The following is a 15439-nucleotide window of genomic DNA, read 5'->3' on the forward strand; positions in this document are numbered from 1 at the left end:
TGCATGGTTAAATTATTGCTTATATAAATAATAAACCCTTGCGTAAAGACATTACATGAAATAAATAGGACACGATAGTTTATTCGCATTATTGCTATTATTTATAAAAAAAAAAGAATGTCTTATTGCTTGAATATGTTGCTAAAAGTTATCAGCAAATGCAAGCAAACTGTGGAAAAAAAAAATTGAACTTGCAACTTCTTGATATATATATTTAAGTAAAGCTTGCCAAAGTTAATTCGAAAATAGAACTAAGGTATTCAGTTATCTATGGAAAACCTATATATATATATCTGTGCTTACTTAGTAGAGCTGACAATAGCAGCTCTAAAAGAATTTTCAAACTAAAAAATTACTTCTCTATCTGCACAGGTCAGGGGAAAACTTTGAAAAATGAGTTTCTATATAGGTGCTGTACATGTAGTTCTGAAATGTCCGGTTTGATTACAGCGACTGCAATGCACCATCCATTTTGCCCGACCAGCATTCTCGGCACGAGCTCGTCTCTTTTTAGGTCTTGCTGGTGGCAGAAGCAATCTGGGTGGTTTTATAGTGACCTCAACGTCTTTAGACCCTTCATTTGGGGATTGTTCAGACATCTCTTTCCAAAGGGCTTTATCAGGAACAGGGTGTATTGTCTGCGAGTATGCCTTTCGGTAACTTGTCACTGTGAAACAACTTTCTGTAAACCTATGCACATTTTGTCTACAAGAAAGGAGGACCGCAATGGCATGAGCACAGGGAAGTCCACTCAGCTCCCACCCACGACAATAACAGCTTCGGGTTCGGATATCTACTACGAATGCTCCATCATTGGGGCATCGTACCTCAAATTCAGATTCGTTTGCTTTGAACACTTGGTAAGTGCATGCACGATCATAGGCTTCCAATACAATCCTTTCTGCAGGAGGAACAAGATTGCCTGTCCACTGCATGCTTGTCTCACGACGTTCATTGAAACAAGTCATCAGTTGCCGACGGATGCACTCCATCATTTGGATTATTGGAAGGCTAGAGGCCTCTGCTATCCAAGCACTTAAACATTCCACAATGTTGGCCGCCAGGAGTCCCATCCTTGTCCCTTCGAAATGTGATGTGGCCCATAAATGAGGAGGAATATTTTGAATCCAGGTAGTAGCTTCTGGTGAGATTGCTTGAATGTCAATGAGTTTTTTTTCAAATTCAGTTCTGGTGACCGCATAAGCAGCCTCCCAGAAAAGGTTGGTAAGCACAGAACTATTGAACTCCTTCTGGAAACAGTCAACAAGATGATGCATGCAGAACCCATGAAAAGCTGTTGGGAAGTTTGCTTCCACAGCATCTACAACACCCTTTTGTCTATCAGACAAGATGGTAAGCCTGGGCATGTTCTCTGCATTGATCTCAAGCAGATAGTGCAACTCAGCTAGGAACCACATCCAATTGTCATCATTTTCCTCGTCAACCACCGCGAATGCAAGAGGGAATACAGCACCATCTCCATCAAAACCACAGGCAAAAAGCATGCTCCCCAGGTACTTGCTTTTCAAAACAGTTGTATCAAGTCCAATAAGAGGTCGGCACGCGTTCAGAAAACCATAGATGGATGCCTGATATGAGATGAAAAGGCGTTGAAAACAGTTATCAACAGGATCCCCATAAACCCGAGCCATACTTCCTGGATTTGTTCTTCTGATCATATGACAATATTGCGGGAGGAGGCGAAAATCTTCCTCAAAAGAGCCACGCACACTGGCCATGATACGTTCCTTGCCCCTCCAAGCTTGCTTGTATGACAACGTTATTCCGTGAACACGGTGAATCTCTTCCAATATCTCCTTGGGTTTATAATGAGGATTTTCCTTGATGCTTTCTGCTACTGCATCTGCAACCCACTGAACCGAGGCTTGTTGATGACCAAGATGTGTAATCCCTCCACAAGTATGTTGATCATGGATGGTCCTAATGGTAAAAGTAGGAACACCAGGGAGCTTTGCGGCATGTATTCTCCAAGGGCATCCCTCACTCGCGCATTTAACTGTAAAACGAGTCTTGTCCGACTTTATTGTTTGCATCTCAAAGCGAAGAGCAATAGCTGCATCTCTCAGGGCCCTCCTACAGCTGTGGACATCAGTGAACTCTTTTCCAACAGTCAATTCATGGTTTTCCACCAAAAATAACGAGCGGTGCTGAAGCATGGGAGAACCGACTATCATCTGTTCTTGTTGACGAAACAGGTATGATACAGGTTCAATACTCATTTCCTGATTTAGCTGCAAATCCGAATTTAAGTTGTCTGAAATATCCTGGTTCTTCACAGGAGTCAATTCAGTACCATCAAAACCCAATTCATGATCTTGAACAACAGCAGGGAATTGATCATCATGTTTCTCAACACCAGCACGGTCTTCCTCCGCACCAGGGTAGTTAATTTGATCCATATCTAATCCATTCTCTTCATAATCATGAAGATTATCACGTAACAGAGCTACATCATTTGTGCATGTCTGAGAGTGATCATGAGCAAGCCGGATGACCATATCAACATCAGGGATCTGCTCTGAACGTAATAAATCATGATTACGACCAAGAACAAAGTTGGCATCATGCCCCATTCCGACATATTGGTTCTGCCGTAGTGACAAATCTTGATTTTGCTCAATCACCAACTCATGGTTTGCCATAAAGTTAAATAACTGATAGCCCACACCCTACAAATCCAAGCAAAACCTCATCTAAAAAACCACAGGAAGCTCTAATTTGAGACTGCTTTGGTTTCAAGCAGAACCCATTCATGTAACAATGTTGGTAAATAAACAATTATTTTACATAACAAGAAAAAAAACAAAAAAAGAAACTCGTAGTAAAAAGCAGTGTTTCGATCTAAACATGATATAAAGCCATAAATTTATAGGAAGCCAGTAGCTGTAGAACCTATATAAAGAAAAACATTTACTGATCAAGCACCCATTTTACTGAAAATTGGAACAAAACACCACTCTACGGTGTTCCTCAGGATCATGGATTTGGAAGGGGGGGGGGAGGATCCATCTCAATAATGATCAAGAAGTTGAAATAAAAGAATTAAGAGAAAGGGAAAAAAAACTTTCATACTTCAATGCAAAATGGCCAATTTACAAGAAAAAGAAATCATGAATAAAGTAGAAACAAAACGACATAAGAGCAACTGAAACGTAGGTTTTCTTTTTCTTTTTTGTATTTCTAGGCAACCAAACAAAAAAGCAAATTACTTTCAGTTTGGTCTTTTATCAAACACAACAAAAATCACACGTGGGACCCCCATAAACAATCAACTTTGCATACAGAAAAAAGAAAAAGAAACAGAGTTCAAGTTTCGAATACGTTCAATGTATCCAAAAAGAAAAAGCAACATTGGAAATTCAGCTTTAAAAATCCTCTCTTGTTTCTCCAAGACAATCAAACAGACGAGAGAGGGAAAAAAAAAACTCACCGGAAGATAACACTTTAAAGGGACCTGCAAAAATAAGTTGAAACCACCAAAAAGGGTAGAAAAAAAGATTTCAATAAATCAATAAAGAGGAAATGGAAAAAAAAGGGGGGGGGAGAGAAAAATGGAGCTTAAAAGGGGAATTAGGGATTGCATGTACATAGAGAATGGAGGAGGGAGGGTGTCGAGTGTAGAGAAATTTGAAAGGGGGGGAGTTGGCGGGGGTTTAGGGTTAAAAGGGGAAAACTGGGAAAGGAGAAGGGTAAAAGGGCAGAAGAGGTGGTGGGGCGAGGGGATGTCATAGCAGAGAAGTGAAGTAGGGTTTAGCCAAAGTTAGAGGGCATTTAGGTCATCTATACAGCCCACCACCCTCCCCTTTTTATATATAGCTTCGTTGCTTCGGCTACGATACTTTCCTCACCGGTTTGCCGCATATTGTAATTAGTGGGCCCTCTAGATTTCTGTTTTTCCGGCCACAGTGGGCCATCTAGATTTTGGGCGCTTTTTTTTCTCTGTTTTTTTACTAATGGCTTAATAGTACATAAGACCCTAAATTATTCCAAAATAATCAATCGAGTCTCTATGAACTTTTTCATCCAATTACACCTTTGAACTTATAAAATTGACCAAATCAATCCTTTGACTGATATTGAACATTAATGATGTGGCACTGGTATGCTAGAAAAAAACTAAAAAAAATCAAGAAAATAAAATTTATTTTAAAAAATGTAAATCTAGACTCTAGAATAAAATTAGACGAATGATTGTCAAGGCTTACACTAAAAATAGATCATTTGTCCTGATTGATCCAATTTGGATGTAATTTTTAAAAACCATAAAAAAATATGAAAGTATTAAAAATCTTAAAAAAATAAAATGAATAAAAATCATTATAAATTATCAAAATTATTAAAAAGCATAGTCACTTAATTATGGATAAAATTTTGTTTTAGTCACTTAAATAAAAAAAGTTACAATTTGATCACTAACATTTTCAAAATTATTATTATTAGTTACTCGATCGTTAAGTGGCTTACAATAATATTTTTTAATTGGTGTAATAACAATTTTAATCCATAATTTTTAGACTTTCTATCAATTTAATTTTAAATTACAATATTAAAATATCCAATAACCATTCTTTAAAAAAATATAGAAAAAATATAAAAATTAAGTAAAATTATTGGTTCTCTATTTTCTATATCTTCTGACAAAGCTTTTTCATTATAAAAAAAATAGAAATATAATTTATATTTACAATTTGGGTTTTGAAAAATAATTTAAATGAATTGAAATTTTGAATTGAGTTTAAATTTTTTTATATATTTTAATTAAAAAATGACATTAGAATCGAGTTCATCAATTTTTTATAATATAATTATGGAGTTTAAGACTTATTTTTCACCACACAATTCATCTTTTTCTTTATTTCTCATGCATTTTAATTTTTCAGCAATAACACTTCTGGAATTTTGATTTTTTTAGAATATTTATACTGAATTTTCTAATTTTTATTTAATAATTTAAAAAATGTATAATTTTATATAGAATTAAAGTTAAATTCACAGAAAGTATAAAAAATCATAACCATTTTTGGTACAAAGTAAGAACATCAAGTTATGGCAATGTGAAACAAATGAATAGTTTACCCATGAAATCCACTAGTGCAAGGAAGCTTTCGTGGAAGTCCATCGTCTTCTATTTCGCTATATGCTCCATGTTTTTAATTCATTAATTTTCAAAATGGGTCTTAATTTTGAGACAATTTAAATTAAATATAGGTAAATTATATTCAATGTGACTCGAAAATATGATTATCTTATTTTGATCAATTTAAATTTTTTTATTCAATCACTCTAGTTAAAACAATTCATTTTTTATTAATGAATTATTGATGTGACACATTAACCTATTGAATGATGACACGTGATATTATTTGTTAATATTTGACTAAAGCCTAAAGAACTCGTAGACCACAAAATTTTGCACATCTCTTATCTCTCTTTCTACATTTTTTCATTGCATCTCAAGCCCCTTCCATGCCGTAGCAACAACCTCTCTTTCTTCACATCTCTAACTTCATTTGTCTCTTACGTGCAAAAATACTTTGTTTTGTAAGAGAAATCATGACAAAAAATTTGCCATCATGAAGTTGAGAACTGGCGGTTAATTTTGTTTCCAAACTTCATTGTTTGTTTGCTCTACTTGACAGAATCGAAAAAGTTATTTCATCAATCAAAACTAATATTTTCAGACTTAGACTGATTAGACCGAGAACTGATTGGGATATTGGTCTGAAGATAGGGGTTGAACTGACTAACTCGTGAATCGATTCAAAACGATTAAACCAAGTTAAAAAACACAGGAAACCAATTCTCTCAAGTTTTAAAATAATTTTTATTTTATGTTTTTTTAAAATAATTTATTTGATCAAATCAGATGAACTGATCGAACCCAGAATTGGTGGCTTGACTATTTCGATTATTTGTTTGGTTTTGAAGAAAGAAAGAAAAAAGAATATATATATAACAGGGAAAATAATACTTTTTCTCTTGTTTTTCCACATGTAAATTTTTAATTGGTTTTGTTTTTCCACATGTAAGTTTTTAATTGGTTATATATTTTTTTAAATAGACTTAATTGTTTAACTAACGATTGAACTAACAGGGGAAATTTGAGAAGAATCATAGTTTAGGTACCACTTTTGACCCAAAAAATGTTTAGGTATCAAAAGCGGAAAAAAAGCATAGTTTAAGTACCAATTGGTGGGTTAAGTCTATTTTTAAAAGGGTTAAATATAAAATTGGTACCCGAACTTGTCTACTTCTCTCAAATTGGTACTTATAGTTTTTTTTGTCCCAAATTGGTACTCGAACTTTTTTTTCCATCCACTATATTGGTACCCAAGTCTAACGCTATTACTTTTTTACTAATGTGGCAACGCTGGCCATTTGCGGGCTGCCATATGGCGTGTCCTTTGGCCAATTGTGCACCGCCACCTGGCATGTCCTCTTTGGCCCCTTTTTTATTTTCTTTCTCATTTTCCCTCCTTTTATTTTCTTCTTTTTCTTTTTTCGACCGTATCTACCTTGCTTCTATACTGTTGGCCACCATTCAGCCTCTTTCGGTGAGCTCTCCAACCAACGACGACTATCGTCCGACCTTCTTTCTTTGACAAGGTGAATAGAAGGCACCAATGGTGAAAGAGAGAGAAAAAAAGGAGAGGAAACAAACATGAGGAGTGTAACATCTTCAAAGTATAGAGGGTGTGGTTTAGTGGCGTGTTGGGTTAGGAAAATTAGAGAATTTTCGGAAATAGATTAAATAGAAATTTTAGAGTAAAAGTATCTGAAGTAACTAGAGTTGATAGAAATTAGAAATAATTTCGAGATAGGAAATTTTGATTTGAGGTAATGACTAAATTATAGGAAAATAAAAAAAAATAGTGGGGTAAAAGTGTAAAAATTAAAAGTTAAGTTAATAATAGAGGAGTAGATGGAAAACAAGGAATGATTAGGAAGAAATTTTACCAAATAAAATGTGATTCATTCATGATAATTGTGAAGATAATAAATATCAAAATGGTAATTAGTGAGGCAAGATATTTATGGATAATGATTGGGCCAAAGTGTATAGATGAGAGGATGAAGGACTAGGTATCAATTTAGCCATTTTTTAGTTAAAAATCATGTGATATTTTTGAGGAAGAGTGTGGAAGAAGGAAGAAAAATATGAAAATATCACCATCCATCATTTAGTCTCTCAAATTATAATATGTAGTTTTTTTCGATTAAACTGTTATAATACTTACTAAATAATTTTAGCTTAACGTTTTTTCTTTAACGCGTAAGTTGAAGCAGTAAAGAGAATTTAAAAGTTGGAGATCTATTCGTCTTATCACATCTCGAGGTCAAGAGAGTATGACTTCTAAATTTTGAGTTAGAATGGTATGTACATAGGTATTTAGTATGTGTTTTTATTCTGAAGGACTAAAATGTAAAATTTATAAATTATAAGAACTTAATCTAAATGTTTGAGTAGTATGATGGAAAGATAGTGTTATGGTGGTTTTAAATGTTTAAATTATCAATTGGTTGGTTTGCTATTGAAAATTGATATATAGGGACTAAGGTGTAAAAGTTTAAAAATTACAAAATTTCCTTCAACTTTGGCCCACACGGGGTTAGAGAGTTACACGGGCTAGTCACGTTATCGTATACAACCTATAGAATTGGTCAATTTTGGAATCACACAGTGTAACAACCCATTTTTAGTGATATCGAAACAGTAATTTTGGGACCACAATTTTGATGAGTAAATTATTATTTTAATGTCTATAGGAATATATTAAGGTTGTGTTAAAATTTTTTCAAGAAATTTTGATGTTTATATAGTTAATTAAGTAAAAAGTGTAAAAGTTGAGTTCTATTAGTTAAAATGGTCCAATAGTTATGAAATCTTAAACCAAGGGACTTGAATGGTAAATAAACTATTTAATGAATTAGTGGATGTGCATGGCATGATTTTATTGAAATTTTGTTAGTTTTAAAAGGTTAATATAGTAAATAGGTAATTAAGCTTAAACAAAAGAAAAGAAAATGATATTATCCTTTATTCTTTACCCTAATCGATTTTAAAGAAGAAGAAACTCCATGGATGGGAGCTGGGTTAGGTCAAGCTTATGTTGATTGCATGATCAAGATAAATCACTTACGGACCTAGATCGAGGAAAAGCAAAAGCTTCGGATTAGCTCAATTTAACTTCCACCCCTTAGTTATCGAGATTATCGAAAGCTCGGTTTGGTTGGAAGGTTATTGGAGATCTATCACACATCTAACAGACATTTTGGTAGTTTTTGAACGTTTTGGCCAAGGTTTATAATGGCATGTATAGGGTGATTTGTAATAATATTTTGATGAATGTGATGTTGGTGATTTGGCATGTATAAACCTTTAGAAATTATGTTGGTTTGGTACCATTTGATGTTTTGAAAAATTGGGTCACTTTGGTCACCTTTTTATGCATGTTTATAAGATCCTTTATGGTATGTTCTAAATGGATTGAGAATGGTCAATATGTGGTATGTTTTAGTAAGTGTTGAACTAGGATATGATACTTGAAATATGGTAATATTGACATGTTTAAGTAGGCATTGCTTGTATGCATTTGAGTGCCTTTCAATGGCATATTGGTTAGTTGAATTAGGATCTTGGAATGAAATTTTGATGTGGGTTTTGGTGATGTTTAGGTACTTTTAAAGTGTGTTTAAATGGGTTGAAAGGTTATGCATGAAAAAGTTTTGGAAATGGCTTGATTTTAGGTAAATTTTGGTCCACGCGGCCTGAGACACATGTGTGTGTTTTAGCCATGCGAGGCACACGGCATGGCGACATGGTCGTGTGTCATTTGATGATTTCTTTAGGGTGCAAGTCAGTTACATGGCCTAACACACGGCCTAGCACACAGGCGTGTAGGGCAACTCAGAGAGTTACACAGCCTGGCACACGGGCGTGTGACACAGTTATGTGACCCTACTTAGAGAGTTACACAGGTGAGGACACAGGTTGGAACACGACCATGTGTCCCTAGTTTGAAGGTTACACGGACTGAGACACGAGCATGTGTCTTAGCCGTGTGAGGCACCCTATTTTACAAATTTTGCATCTTTTTCCTAAACTTTCTAATTTGTTTTCAATTGCTCCCAAATTGTTTCTAAGTTATTTTTAGGGCCTTGAGGGCTCGATTTAGGGATGGATAGCATGTGAATGAATGTATTATGACATGTTTTAATTTATAAGATTGTTTGGAAGTTAAATGTTTTTGATTGTACAGTAATACTCTGTAACTCTAATCCGGCGACGGAGACGGATTAGGCGTGTTACACACGGTCTCAGTGATTTACACGGCTTGACTACACGACCATGTGGTAGACACGGCCTACCCACACTACCATGTACCCTGTTTTTCACCAAAGTTCATATTTCACTTTAAAACACTGTTTTAAATACTAAAATGTTTAAGAAACTTATTAGGCTCCTCTCTGTCACTGATATTGGTTAATTAATGACTCGATAAGTTAAAAATAAGTTCTAAATGAAACTTTGCTTGTTAAATTTTGATTGGTTAATACTTTGATATGTAATGTAGCATTCCTATATTTGATCTGATAGCCGGGTTAGGTATAGGTGTGTTACAAGAGGTGTATTGTGCTGGAGGTATGGGATATGGTGCAAGGGGAACTGGAATCGTAAAATCAGACAGAGCTAAACTCTCCTTTCAATAGTTCAATGTCTAGAACCAGAGAGCATCAAGCCTTCTCCCATATTTTACCATGTCAAACAATAATAATACAAGAAAAGCTCAGAAAACAGCAGAAATATTGCAACTATGGGTAACTTAAGAGACTAACCAAAAATGAAAACAAAATAAACTATGATTAAAAATTATACCAGTTCAATTGTGAGACACAAGGGAAATGATTGGGGGAAAAAAGTCTGAGTTGCACAACCAACAAAAATAATGAAAAATACCCAATTCCTAATTTGGAAACTTTCTTTAATAACCAAATAATATGGTAGTTTTTTAATGGATATAAAAAAGGGGAAAATAAAAATTTCACTATAGAATATTTATTTGTATGCATTATGCAATGTGAAAAATTTCACTTTCTTCCCCCTTTTAATTTTTATTTTTACCTGTTTTCAATCCCTATAGAATATTGATTTGTATCTCCATTTTGGTGGTATATTAAGAAAAAAAGAAGAAGAGAACAGAAAAGCAAAGAAGGAGGAGAAAAAGGGTGAAAGAGACGACCTTTGGTGTCGTTTGACCCATTTCTCAAAACTTTATACCTTCAAATTTTCTTGTTTTTCTTTTCTTATTTAGATTCATTCTTGTTTTTCTTTTTCACCAACACTTTTCAGTTTCCCCCTTAAAACTCAAATCTTAAGATCTTTGAGCAATCTTTAGTTTCAGCACAACATTAGTCTCATTAACAGTATTAGTAGACAAAAGCAAATGAAAGAAGGTCGAACGGTGGTCATTATTGGTCGGAGAGCTCACCAGAGTAGGCCGGATGGTGGCGAACGGTGTAGAAGCAGGGTAACTAGGGTAAGAAAAAGCAAGAAGAAAAGAAAAATAGAAAAAAAGAAAAAAAAAGAAAAAGAACAAGAAAAATGGGACATGCCACATGGCGGTGCACGAGTGGCTAACATTACCACATTAGTAAAAAGGTAAAGACGTTAGACTCGGATACCTATATAGTGGATGGAAAAAAAGTTCAGGTACCAATCTGAGACAAAAAAAACCATAAGTACCAATCTGGGAGAAGTGAACATGTTCAAGTACCAATTTTATATTTAACCTTTTTTAAAATATACTTAAGGATTTGATGAGCAAAGGTATCAACTTCGAAAAAAAAAACCAAGTAGTTTAAGTATCCCTTGTGATAAAAAAAATACAAAGATGAAAAAGATGGATAGTTTAGATACGATTCTATTGGTTAAACCCATATTTATTTCTAATAGTAAAACACATAGCTTATCTTAGGTTTTATCCTTAATTTAGTCATTTAGAGAGCCATTCATTAACGAGAGAGCAAGGTCTTGGCAAGCCATTCCGGTAATAGATCGTTCTCATATCCATTTTGTATCGAAGTAGCATCCAAACGAATAGCCATAGCTTCTACTACTCTTGCTGAGGCAGTTCGTACTGTTACGTTGCACCCGTCAATCATAGTTCTTGCACTATCTTTGGTAACAACCGTTATACCTGACCATCTCGAGTTGCTCGCCCAAGATGCATCGCAATTTCCTTTGATAGTCTGAAGGTCCGAATTCTTCCATTTGAGACTAGCAATCCCTCTAGTCCGAATCAACGAAACCAACTCATTCTCTCTTTCACAAACAACAAACTCCCTGCTCTATTCCACACCAAAAAAGGATTATTGGTTAAATTTTTTAAAATGAACTAACTGTGTGCCACCCAAGTACCATAATAGATGGAAGCTAGCGGTCTACTTTGATTCATAGCCCCAATACTATAGAGCCAACACGACACATCGAACCACCAAATCACAAAACTCTTGAATCTTTTTTTAGGAGAGTAACAAAAGAAAAAAATTTTTGTACACATGAACAATTATATTTATCAAACATGTAAATAAAATAAGTTTATTAATTTTTTAAGATATGTACAATTAAATAAAAATAAAAAATAAAAATTTCATGAATGTAATTGAACCAGACCCAAAATAAAAGATTTTATGTAAAAGATTACACAAAATTAAAATTCATTACATCAGTCTTAAATTCCAACTTTAGTAGTCTACATTGTTGAGTTTATTCAACAAACCACATGGTGTTTATCATTTGTGTCAGCCTTAGGCTCCTTTTTCTTGGGGTCCACCTCATCGCGAATTTTTTGCACGCAACGCAATTAGAATTATGAGGCCAACCAGAAAAATTATCCCGCAAACGATTCAAATAACCAGTCCAATGATGATACTCATGTTTCTTCTTGATATTTTCAGAGATTCATGACGGTCTTAGTGACAACGAGACCTCGGATCACCACAGTTTCCTTCAAATCTTGAACTCGGAAATGTTTAGAATTAACCACCATAAGGAATTCTCCTATAAAGCTTATTATAGGTAAAACTAAAGAAAAACAGAAAATTGAGACTTTGCAGTGAAGATGGTATGGTCCCGGACAAGTTATTATGCGATAAATCCAGAATCTCCAAGTTGATCATCTCGGATAAATTTACCAGAATAGGTCCCGAGAAATTATTGAATTTCAAATCAAACATATGAAGGATTCTCAGATTCCCAAACTCTAGCCAAATTAGTTCACTAAGAAAGTTGTGACCAAGGTTTAGTATCGGTGGAAAACACCAAATTTTATTGTACCGTAATCCCCTACCACTTGCATTCCTTTTCAAGAGGAAAGGAAAACTTGGTGAAGGCTCCTCCAACGAGATATTTCCATGAATGAGGCCCAGTAATTCAGTTAAGCTTTTTGGGATCTCTCCTGTAAACAAATTGTTAAATAAGTCCAAGTAAAAGAGATCCTTATAGCTCCCAAACCATGGAGGAATTTTTCCAACCAAATGGTTCCATGATAAATCCAACAACTGCAAAACAGTAATACGCTTAAACCATAGGGGAATTGAACCTTTAAGTCTACAATCTACAATAACCAGAGTCTTCAACATCTCAAAATGGAGATTAGGAAGATCAGGCAATGTTTCATCACGAAAATTTAAGGTGAGGGCCAGAGTAGTTAAATTCCTACGCTGGTTCAGAATTTGAAGAGCAGATGATAGATTTCGGAGGCTGGAATTGGAGAGGGAAAGATAAGAGAGGCTATGAAATTCTTTGAAGCTCTCAGGGATTTGGCCATCGCAATTATTCCAAGCAAGATTGATATCTTTCAATTGTCGACATGAGGGAAGATTATCTGGCACAGGGCCAGAAAAATTATTGCTACCTAAATTCAGAGAATTCAAAGCAATCATAGCTGAACAATTAACAACTATAAGACCCTCCAATGTATTGTTCTTCAAATTTAACAAACTAATGGTTGGAGAATTGGACAATGAATTGGGAATTCTACCACTAAATATATTTAAATGAGCTGCTAGAAACTGAAAATTCTGAAGCTGACTGAACACATCCGGGATCTCTCCATTTGAAGAAATATATAACCGAACAATTTTAGAAAAATTAGCAATACTAGGATTAAGCTTCCTACTAAAGTGGTTTGTTGGGAATCAACCCAGTTAAACAACGAAAAACCACCGGTAAAGATAATTTTACTATAATGGAAAAAGAAGGAAGAGTATAAAAGATGGAGATAAAAACTAAATCCCGAAAACCCGAAAATAAAAAACCCATATAAACACAAAATTCTCTAAATGTGTATATTTTCTAATATTGTAAAAGAGCCTATTTATGGGGCAAAATTCATAGGTCAAATAATAAAATAATCTAAACTAATCAGAGTTTGATTAAAACAAATAAACATAATTTAACTAAAAGATTATTTCTCAAATTTGACTGAAATAGGAGTCATATTTAACATGGTTCTCTTAAAGCTCCAAAAGGTTCAAATTTTGAAGCTGAAAGATGTCTTCAGTTATCCCACCTCTAAGATCATTTCTGCCAAGCAAAAGTTGCTCTAAGGAAGAACAAGTTCCCAGCCTTGGTAAAATATTACTAGAGAAGTAGTTCATTACCAAACTAAGGAACCGAATTCGTGTAGAATTAACACATATATGTGAAGGAAGATAACCAATCAAGGAATTTGAAGAAATTTCAAGAATTTGAATTGAAGGAAGATCAATGCTTCCTGGGATTGGTCTAGAGAAATCGTTATAGCTCAAGTCAAGTTGCTCCAAATTTGGCATATAAAACAAAGCTAGTGGCAGTGAGCCTTTAAGGAAATCGTGGGAAAGATTGAGAGTTTTAAGCTTATCCAAACCAACTAAATAATCAGATAATTTTCCTGATAACCTTTTCCTAGAAAGTTCCAACTTGATTACTCTAGCAGAAGATAAAGGACCACAAATGATGCCTTCCCAGTGACAACAATCAATTGATGAAATCCAAGCTTCAAAATATGTTTTCAAATTACTCATGAAACCAAAGAGGGCATGCCAATCCTTTTGATTGCATAACCGGTTTTTTGAGTTGAGCAACTGAGCTTGGAACAAGAACCCAAGAGTAAAAACTATAGCCCAACTTCGATGAACACCCATTTTAAACAAAAAACTGAGAAAACCAAAATGTAGAGATTGAAACTTTTAATGAGAAACCATGCAAAACCCCTTACACGTAAACAACTTTTTTGACTTTTTTCCAATGGTTTTTTATAAAGGAGAATAAATGAAGCACGAAGACGAACACAAAGAAGAGATAAAACCAAACTGAAAATTCTGACTATATTTCAACAGTGATATGGAAGGGGAAGGTGACAAATGAATGAAAGAGAGACGTTTTGCCTTTCACTTTGGGTTTTTTGAGCCAACAACTCTGTTGGCAGATGGAAAACATATTAATTGTTCAAATGTTCCTGTAGTCCTAACCTTGCCATCCGACGAAATGGTATATACCTGCCAACAGTTGGTTTGACCCGCGATGACCAGCTAGGTCACAGGTTCCACTTGGGGATTTATTAAGAAAACAAGTTGATTTACGAAAATTATCCCTTTAAGAGTTTTTTTTGGACAAGTGTGTAGTAATATATATTTGAAATTTATCGTTTAATTATTATTATTATTTTTATATTTATCCTATCTTCAGTCCACTTGTAAAGCTTAAATGTATGAAATAATTATTAATTGATTTAATATTTTTAGACCCCAAAGTTTTGTTTAATTATCGTCTTGAACCTTTCAATGGTCAAGTTTGTCATTTAAAGCTCGACTTATATAGATTGGATATTATGTATTTATAATTTTAGGTTGACTCAAATATAGAAATATACAAATAATTTAGTGAGCCAACCAAAGAAATATAAAAATAAGAATAAATTTCAAAATTGTACTTGAATTTTGATTTAATGTGTAATTGTATACATGACCTTTAATTTGGTGCAATTATAAACGCGAAACTCTAATTGTGGTTCAAATGTATACTTAAAAATTTAATTTTGATTTAATTATGCACATTTAAAGAATAAATACATCAATTTATTTTTATATTAGATAAATATAATTATTTATGTATGCAGTATATAAACATAAAATGATGTTATATGAATAATTGTGTTAATGATTTACAAGAATTAGATCAAATTAAAATTTCATGTATACAATTACACATTAAACTATAGTTTATATATAATTTTGAGATTTATCCCTATAAAAATAACATACTTTCTTTTTCATTTTTAATACTATTTAAAATTGTTTTGACTAATAAAATGTGCTTTACATGAGCTCAAGTTTGTGCAAGAAAATAAAAAATTCTAAGCAATGAATCGACACA

General features: G+C 33.9%; 1 protein-coding gene and 1 pseudogene across 1 annotated transcript; both read right to left on the reverse strand.

Annotated features, from left to right (window-relative positions):
* Window positions 1–185: 185 nt before the first annotated feature.
* On the reverse strand, window positions 186–3845 carry LOC107955454 (uncharacterized). Its single transcript, XM_041116775.1, has 2 exons — window positions 3452–3845; window positions 186–2690 (listed from the first exon to the last, which is right to left on the reverse strand). Exon 2 carries the CDS (start codon window positions 2661–2663, stop codon window positions 402–404), a length of 2262 nt encoding a protein of 753 aa, XP_040972709.1. The 5' UTR covers window positions 2664–2690; window positions 3452–3845; the 3' UTR covers window positions 186–401.
* Window positions 3846–11709: 7864 nt separating this feature from the next.
* On the reverse strand, window positions 11710–14208 carry LOC107956359 (phytosulfokine receptor 1-like; annotated as a pseudogene).
* Window positions 14209–15439: the final 1231 nt, after the last annotated feature.

Source organism: Gossypium hirsutum, chromosome A07, assembly GCF_007990345.1.
Source record: "Gossypium hirsutum isolate 1008001.06 chromosome A07, Gossypium_hirsutum_v2.1, whole genome shotgun sequence".
NCBI lineage: Eukaryota > Viridiplantae > Streptophyta > Magnoliopsida > Malvales > Malvaceae > Gossypium > Gossypium hirsutum.